The 20,960-nt window shown below is 39.7% G+C and overlaps 1 protein-coding gene across 2 annotated transcripts; it reads left to right on the top strand.

Annotated features, from left to right (window-relative positions):
* The first annotated feature begins 867 nt into the window (after window positions 1–867).
* Window positions 868–15,897, top strand: LOC128467023 (ras-related and estrogen-regulated growth inhibitor-like). 2 transcript variants are annotated; one of them, XM_053448525.1, is made up of 4 exons: window positions 868–980; window positions 8,644–8,700; window positions 13,279–13,352; window positions 14,920–15,897. In XM_053448525.1, the coding sequence occupies exons 1-4, from the start codon at window positions 872–874 to the stop codon at window positions 15,400–15,402; spliced, it is 723 nt and encodes a 240-aa protein (XP_053304500.1). In that variant the 5' UTR covers window positions 868–871; the 3' UTR covers window positions 15,403–15,897. The 2 variants fall into 2 exon arrangements, 1 of the variants encoding a protein (XP_053304500.1); XR_008345663.1 differs by lacking the exons at window positions 13,279–13,352; window positions 14,920–15,897 and adding an exon at window positions 11,088–11,206 and having other exon boundaries at window positions 902–980.
* The last annotated feature ends 5,063 nt before the right edge of the window (window positions 15,898–20,960 follow it).

Genomic DNA, 20,960 nt, shown 5'->3' with positions numbered 1-20,960 from the left:
AGAAGTAACTGAGGCTGCTTACAGGACTGCGGTTAGTTCCAAGATGTTTGGAACAACCTACCTGCCGAGTTCCTTAAAAAAACTGGGTGCAAGTATACCTACAAGCATTGATGCTGCTTTGGAGGCAAAGGGTGGTCCCACCAAATATTGAGTTGATTTTTTATTTTACATCACTTTTTTTTGCATTTTCAGACATATATATATATATAAAATATGCGTATTGCTAAATAAAAAAAACTGCTTCAGTCAGAATTTTCCAGGGAAGGCTTAATTGTCATGTGATGCAAAGGCAGGAGCCCATAGGCTGCTTTTTAAAGTTTCTCTGTTACGCTTTAATTAAACATTCCGACAAAAGAATAAGATTATTTCTTTAGCACAGCAGAAAGTACTATTCCGGTTTCGCCAAGTGGGACAGCACCTTTAAATTAAATCCTATCTGCAAAATGCGGAGGGAAAGGGAAAAAAAAACTGTGAAACTGCTAGACGGCGAAGCAAACTGTTCTGGCAGCGACGGACTTTAACACAAAGCCCCTTCTTGTTCACTTATTCAGTGTGACCCGGTGACACCACGTAATGATTTGTGCTTCCAAACCCTCTGAGCTTTGCCAGAATGTCTTGCAGTACATTGCATGTAATTTTCTGCTTCAACAACCAGAAGAATAGGAGGCGGGGAACGCTATAAAGTAGGCAGGAAAGATTCGATTCGGAGAGAGGAGGTTGGCCGGGACACAGAAATTTATTTACTTCTTGCCAAACCAAAAAGCACAGCGAGAAAGCACATCGCATGACACTTCATCTCGTACTATTATGCATCAGTAATCTAGCTGGTTTGTGGAGCCGAGCAGACAACAAAAGACACATCACACGCACCATGACCTCTAACTTTGCATTACCACGTCCCCTGAGGAGATCCTGGAGTCTGGCCTCGGCACGGACCGTGCGCATCGTGGTGCTGGGTCAAAGCGCGGTGGGGAAAACAGGTAAATATGACTGTGTGTACTGCTATGTATCAAATATTCTCCATCGATAAGCGGGACGACCGACGTGACGATTCCCTTTCCTAATTGCGTTCATGTTTGTAAATTAGAAGCAAATACGTTTATTCGTATCAAGAGAATTCTCTTTGTAGTTTGGTGAATATTCATGCACGATAGTTCACTAGTACGCGGCTTTAGAAATATCATTCCCAGTACTGTTGAATTCCCAAAGCCATTCCCCGATATAATAATTAAAACAAGAATCGTTTTACCTAATTCTTATTTTTGTTGGGAACACTTAATTGTCACATGACACTAAAGCAGGCACTCACAGGCTTTTGACAGAGGAACTTTCTGCGCTGTTATGCGATTAAACCTTTAGAGGAAAGAATAAAGTGATAAATGTACTCGATACTTCATAGTATGTGGAAGTGGAACAGGGGTCTTATCACGACAGCAAGCAATGGAATGTGTCTGCCTACTGGACCATTCCACCGATCGCCATAGCAATAAGACTTTTTCTCAAGCTTTGCATCTATTGGTCCCCCTGCCTCTCCGTTCTTTGGTCAGTTGATCGGTCGATACCTTTGCCGGCCTTCAATTATTTCAGTTCTATACTGGCTGTCAGAAACGGCTTCCCCGGCCATCGCCTCCACGATAAGTTTGGGAATCGGAATGTAGTCAATATTAGCTACTGGTGATTTCTGCCGGCTCGACAATCTGTGACGCGCATCCAACAGGTTCTAAGACTGCTGATGTTCTAGATCACCTCCTTTCTACCTGCTGTAACACTTCAGACTTTGTTTGGTCCTCGAAATATGTTTGAGATGACAGCCCTGTGCATTTCTAAAATGTATTCTCTATAATAGAAACATAAGAACCATTCATCCCATCTAGTCGCCCATCATTCTTGGTGTAGACACTGAGACCTTAATCAGCCGTTGGTCTCGTCTTAGATTCAGGATCCATATGCCTGGTCCAGACATGGTTAAATTCCCTTACTGTCTTAATATCTATCTACCACTTCTTCTGGGAGGCTCTTCTATTTATCTACCACCATCTCTTCCTCCATTCCTCCATTTATGCCTCAGACCCTCTAGTTTTAGATTCTGCCCTCTTGTTCTAAGGTTTCTCCTCCTGAAATAAACTCCCCTCCTGTCCTTTAAATCCCTTTATGTTTTTCGATGTTTCTATCACCCCCACACACACACACACTGCTCTCCCCCAAGCCGGACATGTTAGCCTTTCCTGGTACTTTTTATCCCGTAAACCATTTAAGTTGCCCTTCTCTGTACTCTGTCTAGGTGCTCTAGAACGTTATCCCATCAATCTACTATTATTCCCCTGAAGCAGTGCCTTCTGAAATTAGGTTAAGATAAACTGACAGCACTCGGCATATCCATCCCAGCCTAGAAAATCTTTAGTGAACCGGCTTTTTAATCATATTATTTAATACCGATTCCAAGTCTTGACGCTTTCGATGGAATTCTCACGAAAGTGGAAAAAGTCGAGGTTTTCCTAACAGATGGTTTCTAGAATTCCCCTTCCGCTAACCTGGCCGACTCTCAAAGCTTTACCAAGAAATGAAACAATCAAATGTTTGTTTTACAATCTGTGAAAAACAAACAAAAGTTAAAAAATATGTGAAATGCAAAAATGGTTATAAACACAGGGAAAAAAGAAGTCTAGGGAATCTAACTTACTTTGCTTTCATCATCTAGTTTATTCTGACGCTTCCAAAACCCCGACTAAGCCCATTAAACTGAAACATTGTTTTTTTTAATATTAAAAAATATAAATGCATACATATTTTTAGAAGAGGAGGTCTTGGATTTTGATTAATTTAAATTAACCCTTTGGAATACCACTATAACCTTCATTTCTTCAGTCCACAAATAATTTTTGCAGTATCGAGTGCCAAGGTGCTCTTTGGCAAACTTCAGGTGTTCAGCAATGTTTTTTTGGAGAGCAACGGCCTCCTCCGTGGTACCTTGCCATGGACTCCATGCCTGTTCAATGATTTGTATATGGTAGACTCATGAAGAGAGATGATGACCAGTTCCAATGACTCCTTCCAGCCTTTAGCTGTAACTCTAGGGTTCTTTTTCACCTCATTGAGCGTTGTGCCCTGGGATCCATCTTGGCTGGGCACCCACTTCTTGGGAGAGTAGCCACGGTAATAAATTGTCTCCATTTATGAACAATTTGTCTAACTGTGGACTGATTAATATGTAAACTCTTTGAGATTACTTTCTAAGCCTTTCCAGCTTTATGCAAATCAACGATTCTTGATTGTAGGCCTCTAAAACTCACCTCCAAACTTGTTTTATTAATTGGACTCCAGGTTTGCTAATTCCTGACTCCAATTAGCTTTTGCTGATTAGCCTGGGAGTTCGCACACTTTTTCCAACCCACACTGTGAATGTTTGAATGATGTACTCAATATGGACAAAACAATACCATCATTTTTTGGGGGTTATTAGGTAAAACAGGTTGTGTTTGTTCCTTATTGTAATTGTAGGTGGAGATCATATCATATTTTAAGACAAATTTCTACATAAGTGCCAGTAATTCCAAAAGGTTCACTCGCTTTATATTATTATATGAACCTTTTGGTTGTTTCACTGCACCAAATGCATAAAAACTTATTAAAAATGATTTAATTCATATCCTAATTTCGTGTTGCAATAATTTAATTCATTTTCTTGCATCAAGACAAAGTTCATAAATTCTGTTGTTGTGGATATATGACATGTTCCTTTTTTTTCTCCATTCTGCTTCTGATCAACTTAGCCGAGCCAGTTAAACATTTAATTCATTTGAACGAACAAATCTATTTAATTACCTGCAAGGCTGTTTTTCTGATGCCAGCAAAAGGACAGAGTCCATCTTCATTACCCTTTTATTCGTTTAATGCCCAGTAAGATATTTTCTAGACCAGAAACCAGATTCAAAGCACTCAGCATGCCCTCTTTGGAGATTCATCTTACCAACCATCTGGTTAGGCTGCTCCTCCAAAAAAAAAAACACAGTCATCATGATAAAAATATAGATTTTTTGCAGTGGTTCCAATCAGTTCCCGTTAATTGCTTCATGCTTTAGACCACAGACTTTAATATTAGAAATGTTTTGGGAACTAGTAATGGATATAAGACGACGTTACCCGAGGGGTCCTAGGCTCAGAACTCTAGGCATTGTCTCAGTTTGCCTTTATAGTAGGGCTGTTTCTCTATACAAGTCTTTTAAGTTCTGTAATTCAAATTGATTGTTCCTCTCTTAGCATCGTCAAACCCATTAAGAAAAGTATTAAAGATGTCAGCTTAAAAAAATTAATTGATGATAAGAAGAGGCTTAAAATTTGCATAACTAAAGATTTTCTTGTCCTAATCCTTTCTTTAGCAATGCCACGCTATAAAATGCCAGAATCCAGATAGCGATCCATATTTAATCCTTTTAAATGATATAATATAATAGGACAGGGACATAAATCAATCAGGATCTATTTAGAACTTTCCCGCTTTGAAAAGGTTGGCATGACTTGAAAATGAGAAACCATCAGCCCAAGGAATTTAAGCCCATGGTGGCATCAAGTATTGTTGAAGGAACCCGTCAGCGTCAGAACAGCACATCATCCGGTTTAGTCCATCAACACCATCAATGTAGCCTTCAAAGTTGGTTTTGGGCAGTTTTTGGACAGCTTCGCCTGGCGTTAAAACAGTTGCTGGGTTCCATGTGTTCATGGGTCGCTTTACACAAAAGCAGAGGTAGCTGTACATTAGTGATACGGTTTAGAGGACCAGCATTCATAGATTAAGATGCAGTCACATACCCTATTATTACGTCATTTGTTCAGATGCAAAAGTATCAGGCATCCAATGTCCCCTTGACCCACTATTTTGCCCCCGTTGGGTCCTCTACTATACACACTTAGCCCAGGAAGTGGCAGCAGAGTGGACACCCTGTTGTCCAAGTAATGACCCTATACTCAACATTTTATTAATTGAAAATGATATCATGATATCATAATGCTAGATTTCCATGCATCTCTACCATATTAGCGCATTTACATTAGAACATGAAGATCCAAGGGAGGCAGCCCGTCTGCCCCAGGGGTCAGTTACAAGGGAAATCTCTGATATCCCCAATTGGTCCATTTGAACTCTGTAGGGCTTTACCCGGTGACATACGCCTGTAAGAGACTGAGGGCCAGAGTATGACATCATATCCTTGCGCTCAGCAATGGGGACGCCGGCCAGAGAGAGGGTGACTGGGTGCGCTGCTATAGGCCTGATCCATTGCAAATATGGCACTGCCTACATACGTATATTTATTTGAAAGACGGATGAAAATAGATTTACTATCGAGTTATTGTTTAGATGAATTTATATACAACAGACTCACACACACAACGCCAAAAGCAACAAACCGTCAGCACTACAATAACAAGCAATCAGAATATCTGCACTCATTCCGTGTAAATAAAATATTTACTAAAGGCATTTTATCCCCGACCTTCTAAAAAAAAAACAAGCACAGTAATCGAGGAACGCAAAAGCTTTTCTGAAACCAACAGATTTGTTAATCCAGATAACTCTGTCCACCATCAGAAACCAGCATCTCCGGTTCACGTCAGCATCATCAAGAGGTGTACCATATTTTACAATGCTCATCAAGAGGCGTTTGCGGTGAGGATTATACGCACTGTATTCTTCTTGTATTATTGAGTTTATCAATACGTAATAAAAGGATACGGACACACAGTGTGAGATAAATTCCATGAAGAATGTAAATGTCACAGCAAGATACAGCAACACAGAGAGTTTGAGAACCTGCCACTTGTAGGAAGCCCCCTGACACAACCTGTCACATGAGATGTTGTCGCAAGCAATAAATATGAACCTCCTTGGGCAAAGGTTTGATATGGGGGATAATTCATTCATTTAGTAGCCTTTATTAAGTGGCATAGTAACAGGTCTCCAAGCTACTGGCAGAACGCTAGGGTTTTGCACAGCATTACAGGCGTAACCTGAAGATATAGGTGGGTTTGGCAGATTGTACCGGTACAGATGGAAAGTAATGGATTTGCCTTTGGTAATCACAGGTTAGAAATATGGCCACTAACAATCGCCTTAACTAAAACAGAAGTGTCAGCTCCATTAATTGCATTCAATTGCTGGGCTTGAGTACCGTTGGGTTCTTGTTGCCCATGGGGTTCTTGTAGTCTCTGTTCTCCCTTGTTGGCCGACTCTAGCAGAAGACAGAGGAGTCGTTTTAATCAGATCTCAAACCGCAAACGTTTAAAGCTCAAGGGGTATTGGTAAACAACTTGAAATGTAGCTCTCTTAAAATACGAGGTTTCCATTCTCATTGTTTGGTCAATAGGCGAGACCCATTGTTTGTCCTGACTAATGGCTCACCATAATAGAAGGCACCTTTACGCATATGTTCAAGGTCCATTCAATTGTTAAGCCTGGAATATCAACAGACCACGATGTCATTCAACTGTCACATTAGGCAACGGGGATGTGAGCCATCAGAACTTCACACATTGAAAGCATTGCTATATATATAATCCTGAAAGCGTGAAATGTCCACAGCTCTCCATCCTGCAAGCTCTCACCACTAAATGTCTCTTTAAATGAGGTGTGGGCCACCAAAAGGAAAGAGGAATAACGCAGCACATTTATTTGATTGTATAATAAATTAAATACAGCTAAAAAAAAAAACATGGAAAACACTACAACATGCAAGACGCAATTATTTGTTTGTGACCTTGTAATAAGCAGAGAGGCAGATGATTCACTGCGTGATAAACAGCAGATTGCGCTGGCGTGCTGTGGGCAGGAATGTGTGACCGGTCGACATTTCTCATGATAATTGTTGCATCGCCTGCCTGGCAGAGATATATTAAATCCGTGGAAGTCTCTTCTGTATACACATTTTGGGTTTTTTTTCCCAGCAGATAAACTGTATGTTTAGGAGGAAATACAATAAATTCACTTGTGTTTATAATGGGGGGAAAAAACAAATTATACCTATAAAATATATTAAATTGGTCTATAAAAGAAAAATTTAGGGAATTTATACCACAGTCTGGGACTCTCAAAATGAGATCCACCAAGCCCTATAGCTATGCATAGTCATTGCATCCCACAAGGAACCAAGTACACATTGGGGCCCTAATTTGGAACCCTGCCTACTTCCTTTCATACCTCCCCCCACTTCCTGCTTAATTATTTGGTTTGGTTGCCTTGTGGGAGTGGCCACAGGACCATTGGATTGTTGAGAGAAGGCAAAGGCGCCTCAGATAGAAAGCCAAGGAAAATAGTTGAGAAGACAACGGAGAAAGAGGTAGAAAGAGAAAGATAAAGAGATGAAAGAGTAATAAGAAGAAAGAAACGAGACTGTTCTAGTTACAAACAGAGAGGAAAGTGAGAGTGCAGAACAAAGTAACATCTCAAGAAAGGGGCAAAAAAAGCTGTATACAGAAAAGATGCATAATGTGTTGGAGAAGAGACCTCAGAGGTCTACACCTTACTTCTCACAACTTATTATTTTGAATATGTTGGTCTTCTAACAAGTATTACTGACGGCAGACTCCTTATAGAATCCCAGGCATGTTCTCGCCTTATTAAACACTCATGGTTTTGTATTGCAATAGATCAACGGCTCTAATTATAATAATCAACATGGTCAGTAGTCTAGGCCCGTTCCCCATTACTCTCCCATATCACAGATGTACTTGTCAGTGCTTGTTGTCGTTTCTTTTGATCTCAATTAGGATGTGGTTTCCTTGATGTGCGGAAATGTTTAATACCCCGAAAAAAACTTTTGCCTTTTAACTTTTAGTTACATTTCTGGTCTGTAATCAATGAGGTGTGAAAAAAAATCACTTCTCCATATTAATTCCACCAGAAAGTAATCTGTTCAAGCAGGGTGATAAAACCTCGGCGCTTGCCCGTTTTTGATAGGTTTGTATTCTATGCTTTTTTTTCCCCAAAGACTCAAATTTCATTTCTAAGTAGGATTTTTGGGATATAAAGAGATGTTTAGGATACTGTACATTCTATATAAACTTTTACTCTTTACTACATTTTGTCTTTCTAGAATAGACTGTAATTTAATCGGTGGTGTGACAACATGGCATGGTCCAAGCTGGATCTGGTGGTCTAGTGGTGAAACAATGAGGTCTGGGATTCCTTTAATACAGGTTCCTCTTAATGTCCTCTCTTTAATCATTTTCCTACCCCATCCTGACCCTCTTGGTGCTGGTCTGCAGCCACTTCTTTACTCTCCAGGTTGGAAGAGTTGTTGTTTCTCCAGCTTACTCCTCAGCCAAATTGGGATAGGGTTTGCCTCGTCCCATATGGAGACGATGGGGAAAAGCTCCAAGTGAAGGAAAGGTATGACTCTGAGATACCTCATCAGACTCTCCCCACATCATGACCTGTCCACCTAAAGACCAAGCACCATCCATACCACATAGGCCTTCCACTATCCAGTCTGCTCACACCAGATCGGGACAGTTGGAAGCTATGATGTATGTGTTTATATACGCTTTGCAATAAACTCTAGTTACCATCCACTGTGAAGTTTACAATTATTGGCAAATCTACTTTTGTTTTGCTTAATCATACCAAAATGTATTCAATTTGATTTATTACAGCCCTGACTGTAAGATTCATCACTAAAAGATTCATTGGAGATTATGATCCAACTCTTGGTAAGTACTTTGATAGAAACGGTATATAAATGAGAATAATGAAAACTGCTCTTTGAATGCTGGGCTTGAGGAGTAAATATTTTACCTTGGAATTTCAGGAAACATTTAGCCAAAGCAGGAGACATTTTTAAATTCCAGGTAAATTTTACAATTTTAATCTTTTTTTTTCATTTAGAACACTGCGAGGGTTGTGTATGAAAATAGTACTTTCTCTACGTCCTCATGGTCTATTTTTTTTTTGGACAAAGGTCCCTGCAGCTCATGTGAAACTGAGGGGCTCTTGGGGGCCCACATACTTGTTTAACGCACACCTGTGCCATTTAAAGCTGAAATTAATCACATCCACCATCAATGCGTGTACCACGAGATACGGCCAACTGCTGGATATATGCTGCCAGCTGCACCCAATGGAGATCAGGTGAGTGTGTGGTGCCGATGACCAGCCGCCCAATGGCTGCTTGCCAGATGGCCAGTCCGAGCCCACAACTATAAAGTCCCTTGCGCTACTTCGCCCCTTTCGCATATGTAGCCCGAGACACCACATGCCCCTCATAACGCCACTCCTCAGAAGAGGGGGATGCCTGGGTGGCCCACCCTGGGAAGTCCCCATGTGTGTCCATCAGACAATAGTCTATAATACGGAGGATTACATTCAGCAACAAGTCGTATCTAGCCTGTTACTGAATTCTAGGACCCTGAAATATGAGTCAAATTGTATCACTTCCATGACAATACATCATTGTATTTTCTGTCTAATAATTCATCTTCAAATTAACCAAAAAAAATGACATTTCAACAAATAAAATTGATGTCGGAGCCATATGCCTTAACTTCGGTGCTCGGCAGGCAGTCATTTTCCACATGAATAGTGTTTGCAGCTCCTTGACAACTTAAATGATCATACAATCAGTCCAATTCTCTGAAAACCTTCTGTTCAATAATAACTTTCCCCCTCCTGAACAATACTTTTCCTATCTCATCCTGAGATCGCATGCTGTTATCGAGCTCACGTCGCTGTGTTTATACCTTGCTAAATGGAAATTTTGATTAAAAATAATTTCATAACTTTGTGTAATTAAATACCTTTTCATTCAGGAGCTTTTAATAAAGGTCTATTAGAAATTCTTTGTTCTTTGTACCTAAACTTTACTCTTCTGTAAAACAATTGACAGGGGAATTACTTATTAAACTGCAAGTGAACGGAGACATTTCAGCATGGGGAAGAAAATAGGGATGTCCCTAGCGGGAGCCAGGGCTGTTGGACTTGCAGGGCCCACTGGTGGTCAGCGGGTCAGGAGTCACTTGATGTCACTTAGTCCCAGTCTCTACTAGAAAGACTTGCAGACAGACACAGGTGGGAGTACGGAGCTGAAAGAGGAGCCCGTAAAGACTTCCCCACCTTGGACAGATATGGGGGGAACTCTCGGGGCTTTACTTGAAGCCCCAGGTACCAGAGCTGATTACTGGGCACCTTGGGCCCCTTCGGTGGGAGTTAACGCTGCACCTCTCTAGTTGGTGTTTTGGTTGAGATTTGTAAAGATATTATTAAAAGTTTAGTTTTAGAGTGATCAGGTAGGATTATTTCAGTATAAGTATCTCTTGCATTGCAATGGTTAACCTATAGCCTTTTGATTTTTTTTGCTGTATGTAACCTCTTGGACCCCGGCCTTGATTGTCTCCTCGGCAGTTTGCCTCCGCTCATACTTGAGAAGCAGCACCTGTTAGATATATAGGACTCAGTACCCACTTTGAATCTTAACCACATTTTCTGGGAACGTTGCCAAAATGCTAATGATAGCTTGTTTAAGATTTCTGGATCCAAGAAAAGTAACGTCTTCTAATTAGCTGGCACCCGTAGAAAATGGGGAAGAGACCATTTAATGGGGAAGAAAACCAATAAAGAAATCTTAACAAAATTTGGTAGGTTTAGTTGGGAGTCCTCCTATCAGACATTTCTACTAAATGTTCTTAACTACAAACTCGACTGGACTAGATCACAACGGTATAATATGTCTCACCCAACCCCAACGCATACGCAATGTGCCATATTAAAAAAATACACTTGAAGACGGGACTTCTGCAGTCTTTAAAGATGAAGTAATTCTACATAGATCTTATTTTTTGGTTTCCAATCCAGTGCTCAAGGCACACCAACAGTACAGTACTTTTGAATATTCCTATTGGACTAAAATGTGGTAATTACGAGACATGGACGAAAAATGATTCGGACAAATTTCTTTTTTCATTTGGTTGATGAAATTCTATGGTTTATTTTTAATTTGAATACAAAAGGGACTGTTTTTTCTCTTACTCACGCTCACTCTGTCACTCTCTCCCTAACTTCTCTGACAACCGCTTCTGTGTCTCCCCATCGGTGTCTCACATAGGGACAACCGCTTCCCTTCAACGGGTGGGGAAGAGGTTGCCCCCGTAGATCTGCCCTATTGCGGAAAAAGCCCTGAAGAAGAGAGAAGAAAGAAGACAGAGAAGTGGAAACGAGGAAGCAGAGGCAGACAGTGAAGCCGAGAGACACGGAATCGGTTGTCGGAGAAGATAGGAAGAGAGCGAGTAAGGAGAAAACAATACATCTCAAACAAAAAAATGGAGCTTTCTCTTTGTATTTGTTTGTTTCATTGGGGATCCCACCTTGTTTGTAGACAAATGTATGAATAAATGAATTTAATGAAAAGAATTTGAAATGGAAATTCATACAAATTTGAATGCACAAGTCTAGTAATGACTGAAACCTAACGTGTTGGTGTGCCTGGACCACTGGGTTGGGAACCCGTCTTAAAAGTGTTGGTCAAACAAACTGTATCACAAACTTCTTTATAAAAAACAAAAGAAAACAACATTTGAATGCAATATTTTAGTTTAACATTGCCTATTTCTAATGGGTCATTATATAAACTATGTAAACATCAGCCTTTATCCAATATTTAATGCCCAATATTATACGCCAACTGAGGACAGAGAAACCTTCCATCCTTAAGCTTAAAATCCTAGACCTTCGACAAATAATCTCTCTGAGAAAATCCTAAAACTCCCTAATTGCTACATTTTCTTTAAAATCTTAGCCAGAGACCCTATGTTACTCTTAGGAATAAAGCTGTTAAATCCAGATCATACTGTACGTGCCTTTTGGTAGGAATTTAAATCCAAGGATTAGTGTTGTGTACTTTTCAGACTACAGTAATTATTTATACATCTAAAACATTTTCTCTTCCACAAGGTCAAGCAGCGACCGTGGAGCATTGTTACCGTGTTGTTTTTGAAAGCAACTGCCGAAGGCTTGGGGACGCCTGACCCTTTATGTGACTTCTGCATTTGGATTTGTATGAATCGCAAATTTACCACATTTTGGCAAATTCGGCTATTTGTACAAAACAATGAAAACGAGTTCAGACTCCCCCATGAAGCAGAAGCAAACAGCTTCTTGTTTGTCCCAAATTTGTGGGCCTTTTCACTCACACACTCTCATGCTCTCACACTCTCATTCACTTTCTCTCTCACGCCCTCTAAATGTTTCCTTACCTCCTCTGCTGACCATTTCCGCTTCTGCCAACCACTTCTACATCTTCTTGTCTTCTTGTTCTTCTTTTACCTTAATCCACATCTCCATGGACATAATCTCGCCCGATCCTCAAATTGGGTGCGAGGATGTCACCGAAAGAGCTATGATTTTGGCAGAAGTTGAATCCTCCAGTCAGGGGGGGAGGACCTCAATGAAGGTACCCCAATTTTTCGCTGACGTGAACCTCCACCAAAAGAGAAGAAAGGGAAACATTTAGAGAGTATGCGAGAGAGAATGAAAGAGAATGAGAGTGAGAGAGAGTGTGAGTGAATGTGGGCACTGGGCAACAAATTCTATTCCCGAATATTCAAAACAAATGGATTTGCTCATTTTTGGTAGAGTTTCTTCAGCCCCTCCAGTTACTCAAAACTCACCTTTTCATACACACTTTTATTTTTCACAACTTGTACAATGATGTTACATCTTGGGTGCATAAGTGTAGTAGTATTTTTATAACTGTTTGAAAGGAAGAATTTAAAACAAGGGAGTACAAATTACAGCAGAGATGTCCAATGTAGAAATAACTATTTAGAGAAATCAGACCTTAATGAGTTGTTGGTCTTGTCTTAGATTCAGGAGCCCTCGCTGTTTTAGCCTTTACCACTTCTGATATGAAGCTGTTCCACTTATCTACCACCCTTCCTCTAAGAGGAGACATCTTTACAAAACATATTTTTCTTCTTTTTTTTTTTTTTTTAAATATTGCATTCCTTAATGTGTGCTCAGTTTTTATATATTTTAAAGATGAAGTCAGAATAAATTGTTTTTTTCTGGAGTCCCTAAATGTCTTACGCCACCTCCACGTATTGTATTATGGTAACTTCAATTAACCCTAATTACATACTTACTAGTAAAATCCAAAAAACTGCCAGTAACAGTAACTTGCACTAATAGGACTGAGTCACCGTAATAAATAAAATAAATAATATCAGTGAAAAAAAAAATCAATAGATTCATTGTTTCATTTAAAACAAAAAAGAAATTCATCCCTTTGTTTTTGGCAGAAATGATTTACAGACATACAGCCGCAATAGACGGAGAATTTGTTCATTTTGAAATCCTAGATACGGCCGGGCAGGTAAGATTCCAGAATTTTTATTTTTGTATGACTTGTTGCTACAGAAGTAACTTTAAGCTTTTTTGTACTGGCAGAGGGTTATGCAATGGATCACTGACTATCCCGACAATGACTATATTATTGGAATTCTTGAATCAATTATCTATACATAACATCAGCCGTTAATCATTCCCTTTACAAAAAATAGTGGTTTTGTGTGAAAGCCAGGGCTGGACTGGAGATCACTAGGTGGCTCTGGCACTTTAAGGCCAACAGCCGGCAAATGACGTGCATGCAGCCACACGTTATGATTTTATGCTCACTGATCGTGCAGCCGGGTGTATCCAGCCTGGCCAAAGCTAGAACTAATAAAACATATCTTTGAATAACAGGGATCCAGTATTCTTGATAAAGGATATAGATGTGAATAAGCGATACATTCTCTATGTTTATAGAATTCCGTTCATTGTAGTTGAGCCGGCGTTCTTCTATAGTCTGGATACGCCATCTAGTGTCTAAACCATTCATGTCTTATTGCAGCTCCAGAATCTTGATTGGTTCATTAATTGATTGATTGGTTTATCATTAAGACATTGACATGCCTAGCAGTATAGTAAAATAGAATGGATTGTCTCCACAATTTTTTTTTTATCCCTAAATCATCACATCACATTCTCCCATCATTCAAACATAATAAACCCAAATATATTTTAATGTATATTTATGTCCAGCTGCTTCATAGTTAGAAATACTTAGTGTGGGAGTATGTAGAGAGTAATATTAGTATTAATATTATTATTAGTAGTAATATGCACCTAATCGCAAAGTGGGTTCTTCCTAACTCCATAGAAATCTTTACATTTATTGATATTGTCTAAACACAGAAAATTATTACTATTTAGAAGAATACAATAAAAACCCAACATGATGAACACTTTATCTAACCAACGGATGGAATCCACCCCAAAACTGGTTGGTGTTCGACTGCGACTTGTAGGCTATTATTGGCACCCTTTTCCCCATAAACATATGGGATGTGTTTTATTCTATTGTCTCATTCCCACCATTTTTTTTTTTTAAATAAAGGCAATAAGGCTTGCTAACCTCTTCAGGGTAGGCTACTTTTTAATCCCGAGTCAAATCGAGATGTTGGTTAAGTGAGGACACTAATGATGATGACTACTCACTGGTGACTTTGGGGCTCTTGGTCGGCCACAAATCTAAATGCTGCCTTACGCTGGTCATTGGTCCTGACATCACCTTATCCAGGATGTGTTATGACTTCATACATACTCCTCTTTCATTGGTTGATTACTGAATCAAAGACAAAAAGGCATGTTTACGCATCTTTAGGTTGCCTGTGAGGGTCAAACGTCATCAGACGTCTTACACATGCTTGCTATAGGAAACGTTTCAGCAAGGTCTTGCTATATAAAAGCACTTGAAGAACTTGACCTACTCAAACGTATCCTACCATAGAGAAAAATGACAATTGCAGTAAACAACTACTAATTAGAATAAATGTTGTAGTTATGCAGATACAGAATAGTATGTATCTATCCCGGTTTAACATTTGCTTTTTCTGTAGGAGGAAGATTCTTTGCAGATCGAAGAAAAAATCAAATGGGGCGATGGCTTTGCAGTTGTTTATTCGGTGACAGATCGCTGTAGTTTCGATGAGGTCATGAGGTTATGTTTTCTCATTAATCATATCCACTCCAGTACAAGGAAAGGAGCCGGCGACCAACCTCCCGTTGTAATCGTGGCAAACAAGAAAGATCTACAGTTCGATCGCATGGTGTCCACCGATGACGGCGAAAAGCTGTCTAGAGCCTTGAAGCATCACTTTTTTGAAATTTCCACAAGAGACAGTTACGAGGAGGCCGCAGTTGTATTTAATAGTGTCTACTACGAGCTACTGAAACAAGGAAGCCTTTCTCCGGGATCGTTCAAGAAAAGGACTGTGTCTAAACTCATGGAAAAAATTCCCAAACTTTACGCCAACTCTACGCTAAATACAACCGGCAGGAGTTTAAGTTTCAATTCTTTTCGAGATTATATCCCTGAATGAACTGTCGCCACGGGCTGCCGTCGTAAAACTACTAACGACTGTGATACGAGTCCTAACATCTTTTCCATTAGAAGTGTCAATAAGTTGGATTCTCATTGGATTCTCATTCTCACCGGGCATTTGCTTGGTGTGCCAGGTGGCCAGTCCGGCACACCAAGCCTATAGCCTATAGCTGTAGAAGTTGAGAGTGAGTTAAAAAAATACAGTATAGATGTTACTTCCATCCACAAATGTATTCATTTTAAACGAACAATAGGAATATGTGCCTTTAAATGGGTACTTAGAGCTCAATATTTTATGAGCATTGGTCATTCATTCCACTCGAAAAATGAATTCATGTTGATAACCAGTTTGGGAACTAAGTCCAGCGCGCACGGCTATAATGTGTGATGGGTAGATGTCCCTTATAAAGGGAGAGAGAAGCTCGGAATTTTTCTGAATAGTTTAATCGGGCAATTGCAGTGAAATAAATCACAATGAAATAATTATATATAATTATATATATTATTATATATAATATATTATATATATATTCTAGTAAGTCTTCGTTCTAGCAAAGAATGGATCCTTTGGTCGACGACTAGTATAAAGACTTCAAATAATTCCTCCTTATCTGGTTACTTCTTTCGTTGCATTTGGTTTTGAAAGATCTTCAATGTGTCAATTTACTTAAATTTAAAAAGCGTTAAAAGGGTTAATGTTTTCGCTTGAACCCACGTGCTTGTTATAAGAATATTCAAAGGTTTCGCGTCAGTTGTATAAATCTTACATTTCTCATATACATGCTGTTCTGAACGTGAACCCTCATCTTGTCCATCAAAGTAGTGGTTTCTTGGGATTTGCTTTGTTAAAAAAAAAAACTATTTTCTGCATAGTAAATTGTTTTTTTTTGTGAGATTTGATTTTGTAGGAATACAGCTTTTTTATTCTTTAGCTAAATAATGTCCCAATGCTAATATAAAAAAAATGGCCCCACTGACGTTCCTTTATGATGTTAGATGCTGATGCTCGTTTTCCTTCGACCAGAACCAAGAATGTTGGCGGAACATTATTTGGTGGGGTTAGAATGGCAAGTCTTGTTAATTTGTATAAGGCACACACATATATATATATATATTTTTTTACCAGTACAATACAAATGCCCTTTGAGTTTTGGGATAAAGTTGCCCTCACACTAGATGCTAAGACAGCAAACGTATTGATGGCTGCTTCACGCTATGTGTAGGTAGCCAGATGGAATGAATGCAGACAAGTAACTTACCAAATGTTATATAATGAGCCTTATTAAACCTTTCTGGCTCAGAACTCTACACAGAGCCACAAAAAGATGTCGTGACTGGGAATTCTGTCATCTCTACGCCGGAGCCCCTGTTACCTTGTGATATAATCCTTTGTTGGTGAAGAATGTTTCAGAAACCGAGTGCCGGTTCTTTACGACAGAACGACAAACAACAGTATCAACCTTTCAATCCACGGACACAAACTCCAAATGTGAGAAAAGCTGGGACACTCAGATATCATGACATCAGAACACGAAGGAGTCATCTCCGGCCTGTACGACCCTAAGAATCTGGCGGCAAACTGAGATTATTCTAATCACAAATCTCCAGTCTGAGAATAAACTTTATTAACATGGGAATAATCCTCCATAACTCGTTAGCAAAACCTCCCAGGGAATATTGCGGATGTTGTAAGGGAATTAATTTTTTATAATATAAACCTCGTTATACACATGACGGACAGGACCGACCGGGTGGAAGCCGTGAGGCGGTGGCGTTTTCTGCCAATATTAAAATATAGGTGGAAGGTATTTTTTGCCGACTTCTATTTCCGGGTAGGTATAACACGAGATGACATCATATGTATTTACTATGAGAGGGAACGGAGGCATTATATAGTCTCTCCTTTAGATGGCAGCATCGAGTTGCTGTCGGTAGACCTTGGGCTTTAACCCCGTATTCAGCACTGCTGCACCCAATGGCGTAACCCCCCTATATCTGGTATCCAAACCAGGTCACTAGTGTTAGGGAGCGTGGCAAGAGGTGGAGAGGGGATGGCCAGAGCTTCAAGTGGGCAGAGTCAGAGGCATGGCCACCAGCCCGCCATAGTGAGGAGCCTACTTGTGGTGCTCAGCTGCAGAGAGACCCGACAATTGGCCATAATTCTTTCTGGAAACATCTAATTCTTACATGTTGCTGATCACCACTAATTACTTAATTAATTAATAAGTAGAAGTAACAATTTTACTCGAGTTTAGTGACCAGAGTCACGTTTATATGGAGTGAAGTCCAGGTAGATCTCAGTGGAGACTCATCTAAAACCTTGGTGATTTTGGATATTGTATATATAAATACATCTCTTTCCAAAATAACTGCCATCAGGGGGGCACAACCAGTAAGGGGACGCGGCTTCACCTACCTGTCATGGACTTCCTCTTTGGCCCTGGTGGTCTGCTACCCGGGACTAGGCCCTCACCCGCTTTGGGGGTCTAATGGCCCATTTCAGAGAATTGAGAATATGTTTGTATTGGGGCCCAAGATTTCTGATGGCAGCCCTGTATAGCAACAGATATTTGCTGTAGGGAATTTTTTTTTATATATATACACTTGTGATTATGGATATTTTTGGCAAATTGGTAATGGCATATTTGACGTTTAACCATTACTTATGTGCATTAACGGATCTACTGTTTTTTTTTTTTTTTTTGCTTTTTGGGGTAGTTTGCTGGCATAGTGCAGAATCCCAATGAAAATGGATGAAATTTCTTCCAGTGTCTGATATCTGGCGTTAAGATACCCCGCGGCCAAAGAAAGGTGTCAGCTGCGGTGACTCATGATTGGCATTTCTAAAGGTGAATTCCCCCAAAAGGGCATTCAGTCCATCCACTTTATACACATTTGTAACAAGATGAAGGATTTCGCAATACGCTCCGGAAAGTCCCCTGGCTAATTGTGGCCCCTGCTGTTATATGAACCCCTAACCAACACACATGGCGGGGCAGATATTTATTTCCATAAAATAAATATTATTTTTATTGAATGTACCGGCGCGTTTCATTGCCTTGAGGAGGACAGGTGACATTTACAAAATAAAACCTGAGTTTTTAACAACTTCTCCAGAAAGTTGGCATTTAACGAATACGTACGTTACTGTTTTTTTCCCCCCCAATTCATCACAACTTGACCGCAGTCAAGATGCAAAATATGCGAGTTCGATTTTTTAACTCATCAGCTGCCAACATGTAATGTATGTATATTTAAGAAAAATAAAGTTGATATGGTGCAATAATTGACCCAGTAGAATACACTATTGTACTTATTTTCAATAATAACAATACTGGGCGTAATTACATACTTTCCCGAGACAGGAATCCTCTTTAAAAATAGAATGAAATATCGGTTTGGAAATGAATGTTGCTAACTTCAGCAAAAGTGTTTGCTGGCATTTCTGATCATGCAGCTCGTGTTATAACCATATTCTATAAAAACAAAGAAAAAAAAAAACAACTCATTAAATCAAAGCTTAACGATAACGAAAACATTGCTACCAGGGTAAGACACTTCTTGCAACGTTCAAACAGGAATAACGCAAATCCACAAGGCGTAGATCGCGATAAAGAAAACAAAATTGATTGATATGAACTCCACTCCCAAGACATAAAGAGAAACAAAACTTCACTATAACAAAAGTATTACACTTACAAAGAATACAATACATAGGGGCTTTGATAATGATGCCTCTACAAAACAAATAATATCATTTATATTTAAATACCGTGAGTGTCGGAGGAGTGTCAAGTATCGGGTGCTGTAGGATAGTTTTCCTAGCCACAGCTAAAATGATGTGGAGTTTCCCTTTTGAGGACGCAGATGATGTAATTTGAGCCCCCAAAGCTACTAACCCAGCACTAAAGCTATGTATTCTATTAGCGCTCAGATCCATGTACTTATTTCCAAAAGGCAAGCCCATACACAATGGCCTAAATCTAGATTATAAATGCATTCTAAACTATGTTTAGTGGATGAATAAAACAATGGCACTGACCCACATCTCCTACCGTAAAGGAGTCAAATGTAGGGCACAATGGGGGGGGGTATATGGTTTTTTTGGAATGCCAACCAAGGTATTTGGCACCCTGGGCAGCTGTCCGACAGCTCTGGTGGGTGAGATGAACTCTGTTCCAGACGTCTAAGAAATGGTCATGTCTGGTAGCCCCCTCTCCATTCCACTGAGTTAAGGCCCATCCTTTTGTGAGGATGGGTTGGCCACCATTGGGGTGTAGCTTGTGTAAATTGAAAAAAACAAAAATATATAGAATTTAATTGTAATATAGAATTTAATTGGACTAACATTCCATTTTAAGAACACGCTTTTAAGAATATCATCCTCCCGTTATCAAGTGAAAAACAATGCCAACCACAAAACATCCAAGTAAGAAATGGGCAGCAGTATAGGGTTAAGGAGAATGATAAGGTCTACGTGACAGCAGTTTTGTTGTAAATGAATTTAGCCAGCGTGAGAAGAATATGGATTGTGCGAGTGAGGGAGATGATGGTATTATGTATGGTAATGGTATTGCTTTTGGTTGGATAAAGGGAGGTTGATACTCTCGAAAGCTCCACCATACGGAGGATGACAGGGTCCCTCCGGTTAAGCTTTCCAGGATTTGATAGTAGAGAAGAGGATAGAGGATTAACTGTGTAATTCATGCCTATCCATTCCGTTTCAGGTTATACACCTTGTGGATTGGTATTAGTAGAGTTAAAGGGCAACGGTTAAAAGCGGGGTTCCTTTAAATTCACACCATGCCTTCTGCTCCATCAAGGTTTAAAGGCCTACAAACTTGGGCTAAGGGATATCAAAAAAAATTCTGAGCTGGTCCATGTAATTTTTGTAATTCACAGATACAGGTCTGTAATATTTTCTATAAATAACAAAGATTTAGTCCAAAATTTTGTAATACCACTGGAGACCTCTAATGACCATAGTCTTCAACTTTGTGCGAAGGTTGGACCTGGTGGACTTGGACCACTAACTGGACGAATGCCAAGGATGTTTTAAAATAATTGTTGACGCATAATATAAATATATATATATATATAATGTCATGTTATCCACTTCTGGTTCTACAAAAAAACCCACATTATTATTATTATTTTTGAATTAAAGGGATGTAGAACTTCAGAAGAGCCCAATGAGCTGCACGTACCACAGGTTGAAAAACTTTTTTCCCGGCCCCATAGCTGGAGGACATCTGTTCTATGTAACCATTTACTTGAAGAATTGTGAGGAACGAGCCATGATGGGTAAGGTAAATCAGACAATTCTATCATCTGCTAGTACCTCGTGCCATCCGAGAGGACTCCGAGATGAAAACGGCGCTCTCATTTATCTGGTTTGGTGGGGAAAAGGACACGTCTGCACACATGCTACACACGCTTACTTATCTTTGATCAACAGAAAAGACGGGGTGTATATTCAACATCGGTCATCCGATGACATATGTGTTTCAGTGTGGCCATTAAAATGGCACCCGCTAGATTATGTAATGTGTGTGA

The sequence above is a fragment of the Spea bombifrons genome, chromosome 10 (genome assembly GCF_027358695.1).
Source record: "Spea bombifrons isolate aSpeBom1 chromosome 10, aSpeBom1.2.pri, whole genome shotgun sequence".
NCBI lineage: Eukaryota > Metazoa > Chordata > Amphibia > Anura > Pelobatidae > Spea > Spea bombifrons.
This window is presented reverse-complemented; position numbering and strand designations above follow the sequence as displayed.